The sequence below is a fragment of the Polypterus senegalus genome, chromosome 3, assembly GCF_016835505.1.
Source record: "Polypterus senegalus isolate Bchr_013 chromosome 3, ASM1683550v1, whole genome shotgun sequence".
NCBI classification, from domain to species: domain Eukaryota; kingdom Metazoa; phylum Chordata; class Cladistia; order Polypteriformes; family Polypteridae; genus Polypterus; species Polypterus senegalus.
Window position 1 is genome coordinate 257,765,777 of NC_053156.1, and position 19,090 is coordinate 257,784,866.

A 19,090-nucleotide genomic window follows, 5' to 3' on the forward strand; every position below is an offset into this window, starting at 1 on the left:
AAAAATTGTATGCACCTTGGTAACAACTAATTCAATAGTTTTTCATTCCCAAACTCACTTAATCCAGTTCAGGGTGAAAATGCCAATAATTCAGTGTTATACGTTCAATTAAAATATAATCCAAATACTCAAGGTTAATCTGTCACATGAAAAAAGATTCAATGTGCTCAAATTTTACACCTTTACTGTCCATGCACTGTTGGTATCTTTAAACAATTGATATGCAAATGTCCATCAAGATGTCTGTTTAATTCCTTTTCTTAGCTCATTCATTTTATACCATACATTTTATCTTTCAAGTAATTCCACTGGGAAAAGTCAGGTGTATACTTTTTAAGAATGTCTATAGATACTGGACTGTTAAAATGTAAATTACTTCTTCAAAAAGTCACAGTTTAAAAAAGAACCTATAAGTATAGATACAGTGATTATGTAGTTTGTCCTTTAAAATTATGTTAAAGTTAGATCTGCCTTGGTAAACAGGTCTTCATTCTCTCTACAGTATATGAGGAATAAGACATGTAAAATTTTAATAAACTGTTCACTGAATCACATAAACTTCACAGTCAAGTGAAACAATACAGCACAATAGGATTGTATTTTCTCATACTGAAGCTGTAACAACAGGTTTGAAAAATGTCAATGGCACATTACTTCCACTGAATACATTAATTTAGGCAGAAACTAAAAAATGTTATCCATAATTGAGGGAAAGACTAACTATTTATAGCAAATAATATAAAACATGGGCCAAATGGGAAAAAAGCAAAACTGTTTCCTATTTGTCAAATCTGGAAATTTCTAACGGGCTAAAAGGTTTTAAAATATATACTCCTCACTTACACTTTTTCTTCTTTCATTTTAAAAACTGTTTCCATATTCAGAAGAGTGGTGCCCTTTTGGTAATAAAACAAAAAAGTATTTTGCTACTGCATCTGAGGAAAGGTAATGTGAATTTCAGCTTTCTGATTTAAAGAAATGCTATTTAATTCTCAATATTATACTCATGCACACACCCAAACCCATTTCCAGTCAATTTAAACTCACCAATTTACCAAAAATGCGCATTTACCATGTGACAGGAAGCTGGGGTACTAAGAGGAATTTCTAACTATATTTATCCTCCTAGTTGTTTCAACTTTGATCATGCTCTTGCTGGAGATGGTGCAGTGCATTTGAGAATTTAAAAATAAAGGAAATGTGGGTAAATTACCAGAAATGTGCACCGAATAGGAGCTGTCAACTGTCCATGTAATTAATGTGTAATCCAGTTAAGAATGTAGGAGCAGCCGAGTCGATTCCTACAGCAATATGAGATAGGCAAAAAATATGCAAAGACAGACATACACTCACACCCACTAATTCTGGGCTAATTTAGATCCAAATAAACATATATTAACTTTAGAATGTGTGAGAAAACCTATGTGTTCTAAGGAAGAACAAAAGAATCACCAGGCAGAAGGATCCCAAGGTGTAAATCAAACTTGCCTTACTCTGGTATGAGGCAGTAATGTCAGCTGAAGTCTATGGTGAAGCGTGTGTGGTAGATCTGAGCAGGTGCAGGAGTTTTAAAAGATCAGTGCAGCTCAGACCTCGTAAGTGTAGATGTGCCGGAATAAAGCTGTGCTGCCACGGAGAACTTAGAAGGAAATTGGCTAATTGCTAATTTTGTGCACAACCATGTTTTTGATGGACATCATTTAATGCACCTGCACTCACAAGGTTTTAAAAGGTTTGGGTTGGTCAGAATCAGAAAATGGGAGCAAGAAATCAAGAGGTTAGAGAGAAAGGCAGCAGAGCAGAATCAGGCTGGAGTTACCATGAGTTAAAGGAGGTGAGGGGTAGGGGAGAACCCATGGACCAGCATTGACATATGCATTTCAGGGGCAGATTAACCCCTGCTGATTTTGTGGACCAAAGATGAGCGACTGCTCCAGTTGTAATGTACAGCCTTGGAAATTTCCATCAGAATTTTCACTGTGACCTGAACTGGACAAGAAGCCAAGAATCTGAGTAATGTACAGTATAAAGACAATTCTGAAGAGGAATGTCTAAATCTAAGATATAATTAATGGTGAAAAATAACTAACTACATTTACTCTCAGTACTGTACTTTAGTAGATCATGTAAGGACATTTTTAAAGTATTTTAAAATGCAAATACTTTTACATGTTTAAGATGGGACATTACAAAGTATCATTCACTGACTGTGCTTGAAATCCAGAGAAAATAAAACTACATGGAAACTTTTTTGAGTTCATAGGTCACAGTCTTTAGCATGCAAAGTATTTAACCAATGATAGAATGGTTGTTTAAAAATTAAAACATTTTTAAAATAAAAAATCTAATTAAAATACAGCAGCCATCTTTTTCATAGAAGTGTACAATAAATGTTACAATCAATAAGGCTTCTGTGTGGTTTGCTTAGGTTTGTTTACATTTCATAGACATATATATATTGATACCGTATAGTACACCATTTCTGTGTGCATCACCCACTATATTTATATACTGTATATAGCAAAGTGGGACCAACTGTTAAGACTATAGCTTTTGCTTCATTTTGTATAAGCAAGTCTGCACTACTAATGGATCTGTCTGTTAAATTGTCAAAACTAGACACTGAAAATCCTGAGAGTGTATAAGATGGCGAGACACTTGTTAACTTTACATTACTTTGTTTATATATTAAAACACTTTTAGACTGAAACATTATCATAGTTTTCATAAAAGTAGGGTTAACCATAAAACCATACAGATAAGAAGTCACAGATAAGAATCTAATTAATAATATAGTAACTCTACAATATCTTGAGTCAGCTTAAGCCCACATTTGTTCTGAAAAAATGCCTGACTGTGCTTATTTCATAAACATTTTAGTGGCCTTGAGACCTGAGAGTGTAAAACAGAATAAAATGAATCTGTCTAAAATAAACACATTAGGAAAGGATGTAGCATCGGTTCTTGTATTTGTTGATGCCACTTCATTTTACAAGGCAAATGACATTTTTGAAATATTTATATTGCAAACAATCTATACATACACTTCAGTTTGAAAAGTGTATTTGAACAGCAAAGGCTGTTAACTGGAAGTGAACTTTACTGTTTATGAAACACACCATACTCAATGCAAGTAGTGTAGTGCAGTTGGTAGAGTGTAGTGCATTTTAAAAAAACATGTACAGTGTATTATGTCTAAGGAAATACACATTGCTATACATTTCTTAATTAAAAGTGTATGAACCATAAGATGAAACTTAACTTTCAGTTTGATCCATTCAGTTATTCCAGTACAGAGGCACACACTGTGAACAAGGCAGTAATCAACCCTGCATGACATGCCAATCCACCAATTAAAGTAATGTGGAAGTGCACTGGAGTGCCTGGAGGAAAGTTAACACTAAAATGAGAACATAAAAACTCATATACACTGTGGCTTTTTCTTTTTCAAAAATCAAAACTGACTACAAAGAAACCATTATTTTCTTGTTCTGAGAAAATATGAAAACAAAACAAAAAGCATTCTAGTTCACATCCGTAACAAAGCAAAGTGGTGTGGCCAAATTTTTCACTCTGGCTTGACAAAGAAAAACAAGGGTGTGATAATCTTAAAACACAGAACTATTCCATTTGTAGTGTCATTTGCAATATCTGATTCTGAGGAGAAATATGTCATGGTGACGGGCAATTTATCTAATACTAAAATGATTTGAATCAATATCTATGCTCCTAATGTGAATGACAGAGCTTTCTTCCAAAATGCATTTGCAACTATCTCTGATATGAACACTCACAAAATTATAATGGCCGGAGACTTTAATTGTGCTTTAAATCCAGACTTGGGTAGATCCTCAGATACAACTGCGATAACATCTAAAACTGAAAGGATAATTACACAGTTTGTAACGGATCACAACTTATCAGACCCATTTTTAAATCCTAACCTAAGAGCACACCCGTACATCATTGTTACTCAAGAACTGACTATTTCCTAATAGACAATAATTTTTTGCCCATTATCAAATCTTGTATGACATTATTGTTGTCTCTGACCATGCCCCCCTGATTTTGGAGCTTAAATTGCTGCGTCCTAGACACTCATCTCGTAGCTGCCGTCTTCTGTCATTAACTGATAAGAACTGCACAGAAATCATATTCAAGCAAATTAATTGTTTTCTTGAACAAATGCAACATCAGGGGTCTCAGCGGGTATGCTCTGGGAAACTCTGAAGGCATTTTTAAGAGGACAGATTATTTCATATCTTTCTCACAAACATAAATTGGATACCAGGAAGGCATCAGAGTTAATCAGTGAAATTACCAGAATAGATGAGGCAATTATAGGAAAAGACAAGTTTTGCAATTACAATTTAACCTTTTGACTACTAAAGAAACGGAACAGCTTATCTGTAAATCACTGCATCATTATGAACACTGAGAGAAGGCCAATAAGATCTTAGCCCAAAAAATCCACAAGTAGGAAGTCCATAATGCAATAACTGCAATTTACAGCATAGACAGAGATAAAATTGACCATAAAAATACAACTTACACATTTCGAGAGTGCTAGAAGTCCTCATATTCTACTCAGTTTAAAGAAGATAAGACATAATTTAATGAGTTCTTTTATTCATTACAGATACCACAGCTAGATACTCTTAGTGCTGAGGAACTGGATAAACCTGACACTTTCAGAATTCAAAGATTCTATAAACTAATTTTAAAGTGGAAAATCATCCGGCCCTGATGGTTACCAGTGGAATTTTATATAAAATTTTCAAATAAGTTAGCTCCACTATTAACAACATTTATAGAAACTATAGACAAAAAAATTATTTTCACCAAGTATTAACTACCATCTTTCCTAAGAAAAACAAGGACCTACTACAATGTGCATCATAGAGACCAATCTTCTCAATAACAATGTTAATATATTCTCCAAAGTTCTAGCCAGAAGGATTGAGAAGTTGCTTTCTTCTATAATATCACAAGACCAAACTGGACTTATTAAAGACAGGCACTTAACATCAAACCTTAGATATTTGTTTAATATTATATATTCACCCATTATATCTAAAACCCCAGAAATCTTATCATCTTTAGATGCAAAAAAAAAAAAGCATTTGACATGGTTGAATGGGACTACCTATTCACTCACTACATACAGTAGCACAAATTTGGGTTCAGCCCAAACATATGTGTATGGATAAAACTACTCTATACTAGTCCAGAAGCCTCAGTTCGGATTAACATTATTTCAGACAACTTCAAACTAGAACGTGGTGCTCTTTGCAATTGCCATTGAACTATTGGTTCTATACTTCTGAAATGTATCAGAGATAAAGGGGATTGTCAGAGAAGGACTTGAACAGAAAATATCACTATATGCAGATGATAAGATATTGTATATATCTGACCAACAAAATTCTTTGGCAGCTGTCATAAAACCATTAGCAGATTTCAAAAGACATCTGGACTTCAAATCAATTTGAATAAAAGCGTGGTTTTTCCAGTAAATTCTGTACCACATAATATCGGACTGGGCTCATTCCCATTAGTCACCAGCCAAGCACAGCTCCTTCCAGTCTCTCCTGCTCATCCAAGGATTGCTCAGCTGGAGAGACTTCAGCCGCTGTGGTCCTCACACTACTGACCCCTGTCTTGGCTGCCTCCTCTAGCATCTGCCCGACTGCTTGGAGTTGGTTGTCCTCTCGTCTTCCTTCTTGCACATGTAGTCGTCCCTTAGATCCCTAGGAATGACTCATCCTCGTTCAAGCCCACTCCTCCATATAGTCATTGGGCGCGATCCATCCCTCGAGCACCAATCCTTTGCTCCAAATGGGACCCCTGACCATGCTGACCTCTCTCTTACACCTTGCTGCCGCTCTCACGATTTCATTTCTCCTCTTTCTTTTTTCTCTGTGCTGGCCCGTTCTTATACAGCTCTGTGGGCACAGCACCTCAATCATGCACTGCAGGAAGCCGATTAAGCAGTTCATTACGATCGCACCCGCATGTGCAACTCGCCCAATTACTTCATCAACTCCCTGTGGCTAAACAATCACGCCCATGGAGACTGACACAGCTAAATGGATTATTTAAAAACTGGCCTTTCATTTCAAACCGTGGACCCGCTATATCACAAACATCCACGCATCCAAACTGCGACTCAACAACATCCTAAAACAAAAGGGGTCATGGCACAACCCTTCAATTTTATTACTAGGTGGCAAATATACAAGCTATAAAAACCTGGACATCGACACAAATTGATGAATATACACCTGGCCTGCAATAGAAATAAAATTTTGCAGCACTACTTTATATTCCCTGTTAACATTCTCTTAGAATATGGACCCAATGTAGGAAGCACTTTAAGACAAGAAAAGCTTTTATCTTTTGCACCTCTACATGACAAGCAACTTTTTCCACTCTCTCAAACATATACATTATTTAACACTAGAATTACCAGAGCCTACAAAAAAACTCGTAGATCCGTCTCACCTTAAATCGCTTCTCATCTCATCGTCAGCGTCTTTTGTCCTTTAAATGTGTTGATAAGCAGCAAGCAGTCTGCTATCACATCCCCCACCGGCACACAGTTTTCTCAGCTCAAGTCTGTTTACCTGCGCGTCAGTTGCTTGGAGTTGTATAGAGTGAGAAGTCAAGCAAAATCACACCTTTTATAAATACTATGTCATTTCATGTGTGTTCCGTATCTACAGCGATCTACTGTATGTACACACATCGTTAAAAAAGAAATGTTTTTCATGTTTTAGTAATAATTGACAAAATGTAGACATGAAGTTTATAATGTGTGAAACCTGAAGTCCGAATATCACATTAAACACTTTCACAAAAGGTACAAATATAACAGAACAAGTGCACTTTTATTCAAAAATATAACTGCAGAAAAACAACACGCGTTAGGGTGCGACATTGACATGCATTTATTACGACTGCTTCGGTGGCGCAACGGTATCAGCTGTTGACTGGTTATCGAAGCTTTACGGGTTCGATTCTGGATGAGTCTATTTTGAGAAGTGAACTGCTCTTATTCTTTGTATTTTAGAATAAAAACATACATTTGACTTCAGTCTGTAACAGCCGGTGTAAATGTACGATACTCTTAAAGGTTAGCATTGTTTTTGTTTTTTTTTTATTATTCAGTTTCATTCTCTTAGTCGTGTTCACGATCCTACCCTAACCGCCAGCTGACACTTCCGTTTTCACATAAAGACACGCTACAGCTCTGCACTCTGTAGGAAGTAAGTACATAAATCCAAATAAAGATGCGCTATAGCTCTGCACTCTGTAGGAAGTAAGTAAATAAATCCAAATAAATAACATGTTATTTATGTAAAACAGGTAGAAGTGTAAAACATCACTGAAAGTTTGGATGACAGACTAGCATAGGGCATCATTCACAATACAAACACGACAATTTAAAGGCCTGTTAGAGATGCTTAATAAAAGTAAAAGTACAGTACACAAGTGTATAGAAGTCAACAATTTTCCAGCAGTAACAGGGACTATCAAAAACATACAGTACTTAACAATATTGAAACTGTAAGAGATGTTCTGCTTAGATTAAATATGCTGAAAACTAACAAACCACCAGGAGCAGTAACATTTATAATTTATACTGTACATCCCCAACACATATTTTTGAACATTGCTGTATACTGGGAAAATTAACAAAGTACTAGAAGCTAGGAAATATTGTCCCATTATATAAAAAAGGTATATGAGACAATTTAACTAATTATAGGCCAGTAAGGATCATTCCATCACTTGTCCTGACTGCGACTCCCCGAGGAATAGAGTTGGATGTGTGTAATGCTTCGAATCCTCTGTAAGCAGGACATGGGTCACTAGACCATGGATAGCGTGTCACTTGTTCACAGATTCATCTAACAAATGTCTTCTTATCTACCCTCAGTGCCCTTGCAGCTGTTCTTCTCAGTTTCCAGTATAAACAAAGAGTTGCCATCAAGCCATGCACTCTCTCAATGATATCCTGGATGTCCTATGAGATGAAAAACCTCCTTCTGGGAACACTGGTAACACCAACACAACCCTCAACATCCTTCAGGGTCTTGTCACAGAAGGTCTCCCACATCACATTAGGATCAGCAGTCGCACCCAAGTCAAAGTTCCTCATACAAACTGCTTGCAACATTGTTGGAAACAGCCTGATCTTGGAGTCTGGCCATGTCCAGCCTAATTCTCCTAGTAGGTGGTAGCCTACTAGCCTTAAGTAGAAAACAACAAGTATGTGGTCAGAATTCACAAACTGGGCACTTCTGTAGACTCTGAAGTTTTGTAAGAGCCTCCAGTGTCTGCTCACAAGGATGAGATCCATCTCCTTCACTGCACCGCCAGTACTGGATTAGTAAGTCCAATGATGTTGCTCAGGGTGCTGGATCCAGAATCCAGTGATCTGCAGTCCCTGATCTTTTGCAAAGTCTTTTGCAAGACAATCCTCATAGCCAGACATGTCAGTGCCAGTGGTCACAGTGAAATCACCCATGACCACAGGAGTGTCACCTCGCAGGCCACTGTGCGACTAAAGCAGTCTGATTTTAAGCCTAAGAAGTCTACCATCATGGCACTGAGGGTTCTCATTGGGCACAAATGCAAATATTGGCAGAGTTTCTTTCAAGCCTTTGTCGATTTTCGTAAAGCTTTATCTCACTTGATTGAGCTGCCCTGTGGGACATCCTGAGATTTCGTAGGATCCCCCCAAAGTTGCTAGATATCTTGGCCAACCTGTATATTGGTACTGTGCGTGCTGTGCAGAGTGGAGGTAAAACCTCTGTGTTTTTCCCAGTTGTTTCTGGGGTTCATCAGGGGTATGTTCTTGTTCTTACTCTGTTCAGTGCTTGTATGGACTGGGTGTTGGATAGGGTCGTGGGGTCCAGCGGCTGTAGGGCATCTGTTGGTGAAGAAAGATTCACTGATCTTGACTCTGCCGACGATGCTACTGTATGTTCTTTGCAGAGTCAATACAGAATCTGATTGGGGCTATTGAGAGACTGTGTGAGAAGACTGAGTGTTCGGGCTTGCAAGTGTCCTGGATAAAAGCCAAGATCCAGGCCTTGAATACAGCCATTAGAAGTGTGTCTGCCTGTGGAGAGAGTGTCGACCTTGTCGAGAGGATTACTTACCTTTCTGGTGACTCTTTCTATGAAGTCAGTAGACAGACTAGAAGAGCATGGGTGGTCATGAAATTGCTGGAAAGGGGTGTGTGATGCTCCTGATATCTTTGCAAAAGAAAAGTCTTTAGAGTCCTGTTTTGTTATATGGTTGAGAGATATGGACGCTATCCACTGATCTGAGACGAAGACTGGACTCCTTTGGTATCTTTGGGTACCGCTAGTTTGGCTATGTGTCGAATGAGCCACATTAACTGCATTGTGAGGGAGTGTCAGTTACATCACTATGGCCTAGTGGCACGATTCCCCAAGAGTGATCCGGCTCACAGGATCCCCATTGTTGAGGACCCAAGTGGCTGGACCAGGTGAAGGGGATACTCATGTAACACCTGGCTGTGGCAGATAGACATGTGGTCCAGTCCCACTCTCTGAAACTGACCCTTTTTTTGGGGGGTTGCCAACCAGGATCCCAAGCTGTTTCGTCATGTGCTAGGTGCGTTGATGCGCTGTACCAGTGCATGCTTCCCAACCTGACCTGATAGCCAGTAAGCTTAAGATGCATTACATGATTTTATCATTGCATTGTTATAATAACTTACTTTTTTGGTAAATTGTAGAAAGCACTTTCACATGACTAATCTCAATATACAATAGCTAAAGTGTAAGCAAACTCTTGTGCGCAATCCTCCGTCAGATACTGTTGAAATAAAAAAAGGTATTTAAAGTTTAACATATCTTTGTTCATTGGCACTAATATACGAAAATAACAGAAACTGAGATAAATGAAGAAATTTTTGTATAAAGTACGCATCATTCTGCATACTTGGAATTAACTTAAAAAGGTGAAAACCACAGGCATCACCCAAGCTTTTCTGTGCTAAAAATTTGAATCAATGTAAATATGCATTGAGACATGTTCTTTTATTTGTTTTATAGGTTTTATTTGAAGAAAATAACATTCCATACAATTGGGTTAAACTTAAACGTTAATTCAAATCCCCTTCCCTGAGAGACAGAGAGCTCATCCAACAGCAAAAGCAAATGCTTGAGAACAACAGAGAAGGAAAAATAAAATTTTTATTAATTATATTTTGCCATACTAAAAAAAATGTTTTGAGGTGATCTTCTAAGTGAGGATTAATTTTTTTTCCCCAATTTGAAATAGTATAGACATTCTCAAACAAGGATGCAATCAAACTCAAAGGTGAATTTTAAATACCTTCATGAAAAAGAACATAACTACTTGTAACCCTGATGTTGAAGAAACTTCTTTTCAATGTTTTATTTAAAATACTTCATACTTACTTAGAAGGCTGGCATCCTTTAACATCTGCAATAAGATGCTGCAGACGTTCTATCAGACGGTTGTGGCGAGCGCCGTCTTCTACGCAGTGGTGTGCTGGGAGGCAGCATAAAGAAGACGAATGCCTCTCACACCTGGACAAACTGGTGAGGAAGGCAGGCTCTATTGTAGGCATGGAGCTGGACAGTTTGACATCCGTAGCAAAGCGACAGGCACTGAGCAGGCTCCTGTCAATCATGGAGAATCCACTGCATCCACTAAACAGTATCATCTCCAGGCAGAGGAGCAGCTCCAGTGACAGACTGCTGTCACCGTCCTGCTCCACTGACAAACTGAGAAGATTGTTCCTCCCCCACACTATGCGACTCTTCAGTTCCACTCGGGGTGGGGGGTGGGGTAAACATTAACATTATACAAAGTTACTGTCTGTTTTACCTGCATTTTTATCACTCTTTAATATGCTACTGCTGGAGTATGTGAATTTCCCCTTGGGATTAAAAAGGTATCTATCTATCTATCCATCCATCCAATTATCAAGTTTTAAGTTCATGAGCTATTCCAGCAGAATTAGGTGAAAAGTGGTAACCAACCCTAGATGAGACAACAGTACATTACATGGTACTCAAATACACACACTAATACTCACTTAGACGGGGTTGATTTAAAGTTGCATTTTAATCTAAAATGTACATCTTTTGGATGTGAGAGGAAAACTCCACTACCTCTAAAAAAACCCATATGTGGTCATGTGAAGAACTCCACGTAAACTGTGACCTCTATTTGAACCTTTGTTTCTCAGAGCTGTCAGGCAGTAGTGTTAAAAGCATGCAGACAAAATGAGAATAAGCAAACTCTAAACGGGCAGTAACGTTAAGAATATATTATTCATAACCTGTTGGAGCCCTGAAAGTATTGTAATTAAATTGTACTGCACCACTTTATGTGAGTCCTCTGTTAAAAAATGTTTCAGATAGATAGATAGATAGATACTTTATTAATTCCAAGGTGAAATTCACAAAGTTGACTACCTGAAGAGTCTCGGCATGTAAAAATCCATGTCCAAGTAGTAAAAAGTAGTAAAAAGTGTCCAGGTAATGAGTCCACATAAAAGAAAGTGGTAGGAGTGATCGGTGAAATAGAGAAAAAGGTAGAAAGATAAAGTTGTACACGGAGCTGCTGGAAAGGCTGCCACTCACGGTGGCACCTGAGTCACTGCATGCCTGTTATAACCAATTTTGATAATATGTATTGTAAAGTTCAATGATTATCCCACATTAAGAAGTAGAACAAATGATAGCCATATTTCATATATGGGTAATTAGTTGGTCAGTTTTAGGTGAAAAGAACAAAGAAACAATGTTTGACAATTGGGTGGATACTAGTTTTACACTCTTGCACTGCTCCTAGTAATTCACAATAATGTTTATTCATCCATCCAACTATCCAATTTTTGAAACTGTGTATTTCATTATAGAGAAACAGGTAACCAATCATAGATGGGACATTAAATTTCAGGCACAATCACTCAAATCTACTACTTCCAGTTACATAAACATGCACAAATTTTGGGAGGTTGAGGTAACCCAGAGTAAAATTAGAGTAAAACTATGTCCGCAAAGAAAAAAAAAAAAAAAACACAAAAAAACAGAGAAATGTTCAAAAACATTACAAACTCTTTATATACATGTGGTAAAAATCGGTCACCTATATGTGGGAATGTTTATTGATATGGTTGTGTGTGCATTATACTGAAGGAACATTTAGTTCAAGTTGAGCTTCAGCCTTATTTCCATCCATCCATCCATCCATTTTCTAACCCGCTGAATCCGAATACAGGGTCACGGGGGTCTGCTGGAGCCAATCCCAGCCAACACAGGGCACAAGGCAGGAACCAATCCTGGGCAGGGCGCCAACCCACTGCAGGACACACACAAACACACTAGGGCCAATTTAGAATCGCCAATCCACCTAACCTGCATGTCTTTGGATTGTGGGAGGAAACCGGAGCGCCCGGAGGAAACCCACGCAGACACGGGAGAACATGCAAACTCCACGCAGGGAGGACCCGGGAAGCGAACCCGGGTCTCCTAACTGAGAGGCAGCAGCGCTACCACTGCGCCACCGTGCCGCCCGCCTTATTTCCTTCTGTTAATTATATTATTGTGGCTTCTGAATGGATTGATTAGTTAAATAGAAGAAGGAACATTATTTGTTTTACGAGTATAATAAAATATTCCAGTCTGATTACTGTGATTTTTTTATGTCCCACAATAACAAAAAATAATAAGTTATCTCAATTTAAAATCATAAAAAGAAAACTGATAGAAAAAACAGGAATCAGGTAAACCCCCAGGAATAGCCTGAGTACAAGGACAAAGATTAAAAAACACTAAGTATGAGCATTGACTGTAAAGAAAAAATGAAGCAAAAATAACAGCAATACACTCTCAATACCCAGAAGTGCATGTTTTACTTCTTTCAATTTATTTCTCTGTCCATTTAGCGATCACTAAATAAAATTCAAATTTTTTTCAAGAATCTACAGAAAGTAATCCATGGCTTTTGCTTTTCATTGTACCCATTGTCCTAATGGCCTTTTTTTTTGTTTAATACTAACTTGATTCCCTTTCTTGCCTTTCTATTTCACAAACTCTGCCTTTCCTTTCTAAGACACCTCAGACAACTCCATTCAGTTCAAGAATATGAATTGCTGGAAAGAGAAAATAGAGCAGAAAGATCCAAAAGAAGGTAAACATGAGAAGCAAACGGGATAGTGCAAGAGAAGACAGAAGAAAGAAACTGTGGCACAACTTGCTAAAAGTTTGAAACTTCAAAAGATTTCCAATACATTTGTAAAAAAGTATCTGAGAGTTTAGAAGAACAAAGAATACAAACAGGATCACTAGAAGGTCCCACAGCAAAACATTTATATGCAGGAGGTGCGTAAATATGAATTGTGTATACAGAATTTTTGGAATTTTTAGAAGCAAAAGTGATATTCTTACAAATCATGTTCTAATCAAGAGGAGTAAACAGTGATAGGACAAACTTCCAAATTATCTAAATGGGCAAGAGCATGGAGGCAGTTTTGTGTAAAAAGGTATAAGTAGCAGAGACAGATTTCATAAGTTAAAAGAAGGTGGGAGGAGAGTGGAGATAACAGGGAAATACCACTAGGCTTGATAAAAGACCGGAGTTGGAGATAGAAGAAAAAGAGAAGTGTGATACAGAAAAAGTGGAACTCGGTGACTAAAGCATCAAAAATATCACTAAGGATAGAAATCATACTTTCAGCCCAGGTATTAGATGGTGTTAGTTCCATTGGAGAGGGAATGGGGTTATTAAAAATGGGGGTGTATGAATACAGATTTAGATAGTGATCTACATGTTTATTTACTTTGTGCCAAATTGTGCATAACAGAATAAACGGTCTAATTAAAGGGATTACTGTTTTTAATTCACAGAATTCGATATGGAAGACGAATGGGAATTGGATTCAGATACAAGACACTGATTCACAAGGCAGCAGCACTAACCACTAAATGTACTTTATATAACATACTTTCAAATTTACTAGCAAAAAAGCACTACATACTGAACATATACAGTGCAAATACAGGTCAAATGTGAAATATATATACAAGCAATCTCTAAATTAGCACAAAAATAACAATCTGATAATGAAAAATAGTATTAATCGGTACATACAGTATAAACTTATACAGCGAATCTTTTAAACAATAATTAAAAAATGAGCATTAAATAATAATTTTAATAAAGCATTAGCAACACATTAGCATGTTCCATATTGCTCAGTAATTTTACTCTGAGAGGAAGAAAGAACTCCAGCCAAAACAGATAGCCAGCAAACATTGTCAAGTCCTTTACTTTGGCTGCAGTCCATGTAGCAAACTATTTTAAGAACTATTCATAATGCTGTTATGATCTAAACCAGATACAAGCATTCATATGCCTAGTGTAGTACTTTATTTAAAAAAAATATTATTAGAAACTTTTTATTTAACTATTCACTTACAAACTGCTTGACAAACCTTAAAAATAAAAACAATTTAAAATACTGGGTATAGCACAAATATATATGCAAAGCATGACAGAATTGTTCTAATTAAATGAATGTTGATTGATCATTTGTGCATTCAGGAATATTTTAGTATTACAGAAACTTATCTTACAAATCAACAAAACAGATCTTCATTCAGTTCTAGTATCAAATAAAAATTCATATGTTTTTCTGAAAGGAGGATGGCATATAATACATTTCTGTAATATAATACAGTTTTGTGATGTTTTACTCCTAATTTGTTCACTGCTGTTTCTTGTAAATGTGCCTAGTGTTCTTTCTAAGATGACCAGTAGAGGAGGGTAGTTTAGTGCAAGACACTAAAACTCTAGTGCATTTTCCATAGTGTTGGCAGTAGCAGACAGCTAGCCATTTCAATATACCTGAATAACACTTTTTACAATCAGAAAAATAAAATTAGGGTCATTCTGATTAGTAGAAGTTGGGGTATCTATAAATTACCTAAATTTGGCTATACTGTATTACTAAATGCTTTTACCACCAGGTGTCAGTATTATTCAGAACAAACTGAATTACTCCACAAAACAATGCCTGTCAAACACAGTAAGCTAGACAGAATCTCTGCATTGGCACAAAATTCCTTGGGCATTGGCCACAGGGAGGCAGACGTATGCTTACAGAATGCACTGCTTCAGTCCTTGTGCCACATTTACCTTTGTCAATGCCAGGACTTGTTACAAAAATGCATATAAACACCAACACAAAGATCATTCTAATGAAACAACCATGACCGGTAAAAACAAATGTGTAAATATAATCTAAATAAAGATAACACCTACCTAAACTCTTTAATATGAAACAAATTAAACATGGCTGTGGCTAATGAGTTAAACAAAAGTAAAATAGTAATCTTTTTTGATAAACCACATTTTTTGAATTAGAGTATATACAGTATAAACTAATACCTACATCTTTAATACCTGCTTCTTCTTTCAGGATTATATCAGTTATTAAAGTATCTGTAGCAAATTTTTTTATTCATATTTTGTGAGACACTGCAGTTACAGCAAGAAACATTAATCTTATTACTATACATACATATTTTCTTGATACACATAAATATTTTAGCAAACAGGAAAAGCTTCAGTTGCCACAGAGATTTTCAAAATAATGCAATTAACAGTTTCTGATGACTTAAACAATGTGTATCTTTAATATTTCAAAATTTCATGTAATTTTAGCACTCTTTAGTAGATTAAATACTAGTAATACTGTATGTGCAATAAAACATAGCACATATAGTTAAAGTTTAAGTGTCCACTAGGATGACGTTACCACCTTTAAACAGAAATATTACATACACTAAACTGAAAATCTTGTATGTGTCACAATACAACAACGAAGAAAAACTATTTTTTAAGAAATCTAAAAACTAAATTTGTACCCACTTTTAATCTGAATACAATACTTATTAACAATTAAAATAAAGAATCGTCACCCATATTACTTCAATTTTCCAGACTTTGGAACTATAAATTGATTTTCTTTATAAAATTATTTTATAAAAGTGTTTATTATGAAAGGCAGTACGAATCAAACATTGACTAATATGTTTTTTACTTTCAATTAGAATACAATACTTATTAAACAATTAAAATAAAGAACAGTCACTTATATTACTTAGATTTTGGAACTATAAATTAATTTTCTTTACAAAATTATTTTATAATAGTGGTAATTATGAAAGGCACTACAAATTGAACATTGACTGTTTTATACTTTTAACATGTTAATGTATCATTCTGTTCATCTATTTTACCTACCTACTTTCTCCATTATATATTTTATTAGTTTGTTTTATAGAAAGTGATTAATGTTTCTTTTCACAACTAAGTCTTCTGCATGACTCTTAAATTTAAGCTTAAATATATAAAAAATTGATTTATATATATTATTATGACATTTGTGTGTGCACATCTGAAAGATGCAGTCATAAAGACATTTCAGTTAGTCTGCAAAAATATAATTCTAAGAAAAGCATTTATAAAACAATTAAAAGAAGCAACAGGCACCTACCTTAACATGCTGACTAGTAAAAACCTCAACATCTACTACACAGGCTATAAGAGTGGAGATATCACAGTCCATGGTCTGTGCAGGCATGTTTTCAATCTCCTTTATGAAATAGTTCAGAATTTAGCCTACAAAACAAGCAGGCTTTAAAGTACTGAATTCCTTTGTATATTTATCAGTTCTTCTGAGCTGGTTGACTGACATCAAAATACATTCAGATGTACTGAATGATCGAATGAGTAGTTGGCTTCCTTATGGCAGTGAACAATAGTAGTTCGATGTCTTCTCACTTCTCTCTACTCGCAGCATGAAGCGACTCAGCACAGTGGCAATAGCAAACCACATACCACCTCCCCCCCACCCTCAATGACATCATAGCCAGGCTGACATCAGTTACATCTCTCTCTCCTTTCCTTTAAAAAAAATATTTTTTTCTGACTGGAGGCGATGTTCTGGATCAAATTGAACATGATTATGTGCCAAAAACAAATTCAGACAAATGAATTGAAACAGTGTTTTTCAAAGAATTGAGTCAGAACCATCTTTGTTAGCAGCTTAAGTTAAATACATTACATTTACAGCAGCTTTAGCTGTTCTGGATAAGACTATAATAAACAGTACTAAATTTAGAAGAAAAAAATCATCTGCAGTGTTTCAGGAATTAGATGTACACTCTAAATAGAAGAAATAGGATTACATTCCTTAAAATGCACAGGAAATGTTATTAAAACAAAAAATGATGCACTGTACAAGAACACCATAGGAATGGTAGTTTTGAGTACACTATGTTTATGAAAGTTTACATCATTAAAAAATATGAGGTGTAAAGATTTAAAATGTACACTAATGTGTAACTGAGGTATAAAAATGCCACACCTGTTATACTTTACAGCTCTTATATAGAATTCCTGTACTATATTTATCAGAAGTATGAGGTGTTTATAAAATATGAAAGGAGATTATGACGCATAACATAAACAAAACAACTTAACAATAATGGAAATAAAATAAATACATGATACAGGTTAGCAAGGGTGTCTGTTGTACTCAAAGATTTAACATTTAAATTTATCTATTTAATTAATAATATGAAATTCCCAAACTCACTTAAATCCATTTCAAGAATTCGGGGACTAGAACCTCCCCAAGTATCACTGCATAAAATACAGGAACAATTCCTGGACAAGGCACCAGTCCATTGCAAATCTAGCTGACACTTTTACCTAAAGTGCATTGAAATGTTTGAAAATTGCTAAAACTGCAGTTTACTGCCCAGTGTGATTAGGTCTTGGGATTAAAGTAGACACCCGCAATGCAACCCAAAACATTACATATCAGGCCCCCCACTGTCAGCTTAGGAATAAAACATAAACCTAGTTGTTAACTAATCTCATTAATTAACACTTATTCTAAGATAAGCCTTGCATCCAATATGTACATCACAATACAATAGTAATTGTAAGATTCAAATTAAAAAAAAAAAAAAGAATAAAATTCCCCTCCTTGAACTGTCACCTTATCGTGGTGGAGGGGTTTGCGTGTCCCAATGATCCTAGGAGCTATGTTGTGTGGTAGGGCCACCCAAGGCAAACTGGTCCTAGGTGAGGGATGAGACAAAGAGCGGTTCAACAAACCTCCGATGAGGAACAAAAACTTTGGACGACGTTTTCCCTTGCCCGGACGCGGGTCACCGGGGCCCCCCTCTGAGGTTGGGTGCAGTGTGAGTTGGGTGGTGGCCGAAGGCGGGGACCTTGGTGGTCTGATCCTCAGCTACAGAAACTGGCTCGAGAGGTCGAGAGGTTCTGGCTAGATATCGTCGGACTCACCTCGACGCACAGCTTGGACTCTGGAACCAATCTCCTTGAGAGGGGATGGACTCTCTACCAATCTGGAGTTGCCCCCAGTGAGAGGCGCTGAACAGGTGTGGGTATACTTATTCCCCCCCGATTTGAAGCCTGTGCATTGGGGTTTACCCTGGTGGACGAGAGGGTGGCCTCCCTCCACCTTCAGGTGGGGGGAAGGGTCCTGACTGTTGTTTGTGCGTATGCGCCGAACAGCAGTTTGGAGTATCCACCCTTTTTGGAGTCTCTGGAGGGGGTGCTAGAGGGCATACCTTCTGGGATTCCCTCGTTTTGCTGGGAGACTTCAATGCTCACGTGGGCAACGACAGTGAGACCTGGAAGGGCGTGATTGGGAGGAATGGCCCCCCCGATCTGAACCCGAGCGGTGTTTTGTTATTGGACTTCTGTGCTCGTCACGGATTGTCCATAACAGACACCTTGTTCAAGCATAAGGGTGTTCATATGTGCACTTGGCACCAGGACACCCTAGGCCTCAGGTCAATGATCGACTTTGTGGTCGTGTCGTCGGACTTGCGGCCATATGTCTTGGACACTCGGGTGAAGAGAGGGGCAGAGCTGTCAACTGATCACCACCTGGTGGTGAGTTGGCTTTGATGGTGGGGGAAGATGCCGGTCAGACCTGGTAGGCCCAAACGTGTTGTGAGGGTCTGCT

The 19,090-nt window shown here is 37.1% G+C and overlaps 1 protein-coding gene across 2 annotated transcripts in view; it reads right to left on the bottom strand.

Moving 5' to 3' along the window:
• rcan2 (regulator of calcineurin 2) overlaps positions 1 to 19,090 on the bottom strand; it is a 167,415-nt gene that overhangs the window by 39,354 nt on the left and 108,971 nt on the right. The window contains exon 1 of one of the 2 annotated variants that reach the window (XM_039748941.1): positions 16,580 to 16,870. The exons of the other annotated variant lie outside the window; for it this stretch is intronic. Within the exon in view, the coding sequence (XP_039604875.1) occupies positions 16,580 to 16,666 (87 nt within the window). The 5' untranslated portion in view covers positions 16,667 to 16,870. Of the gene's footprint in view, positions 1 to 16,579; positions 16,871 to 19,090 lie in introns of those variants that run through there. 2 annotated transcript variants of the gene reach the window in all.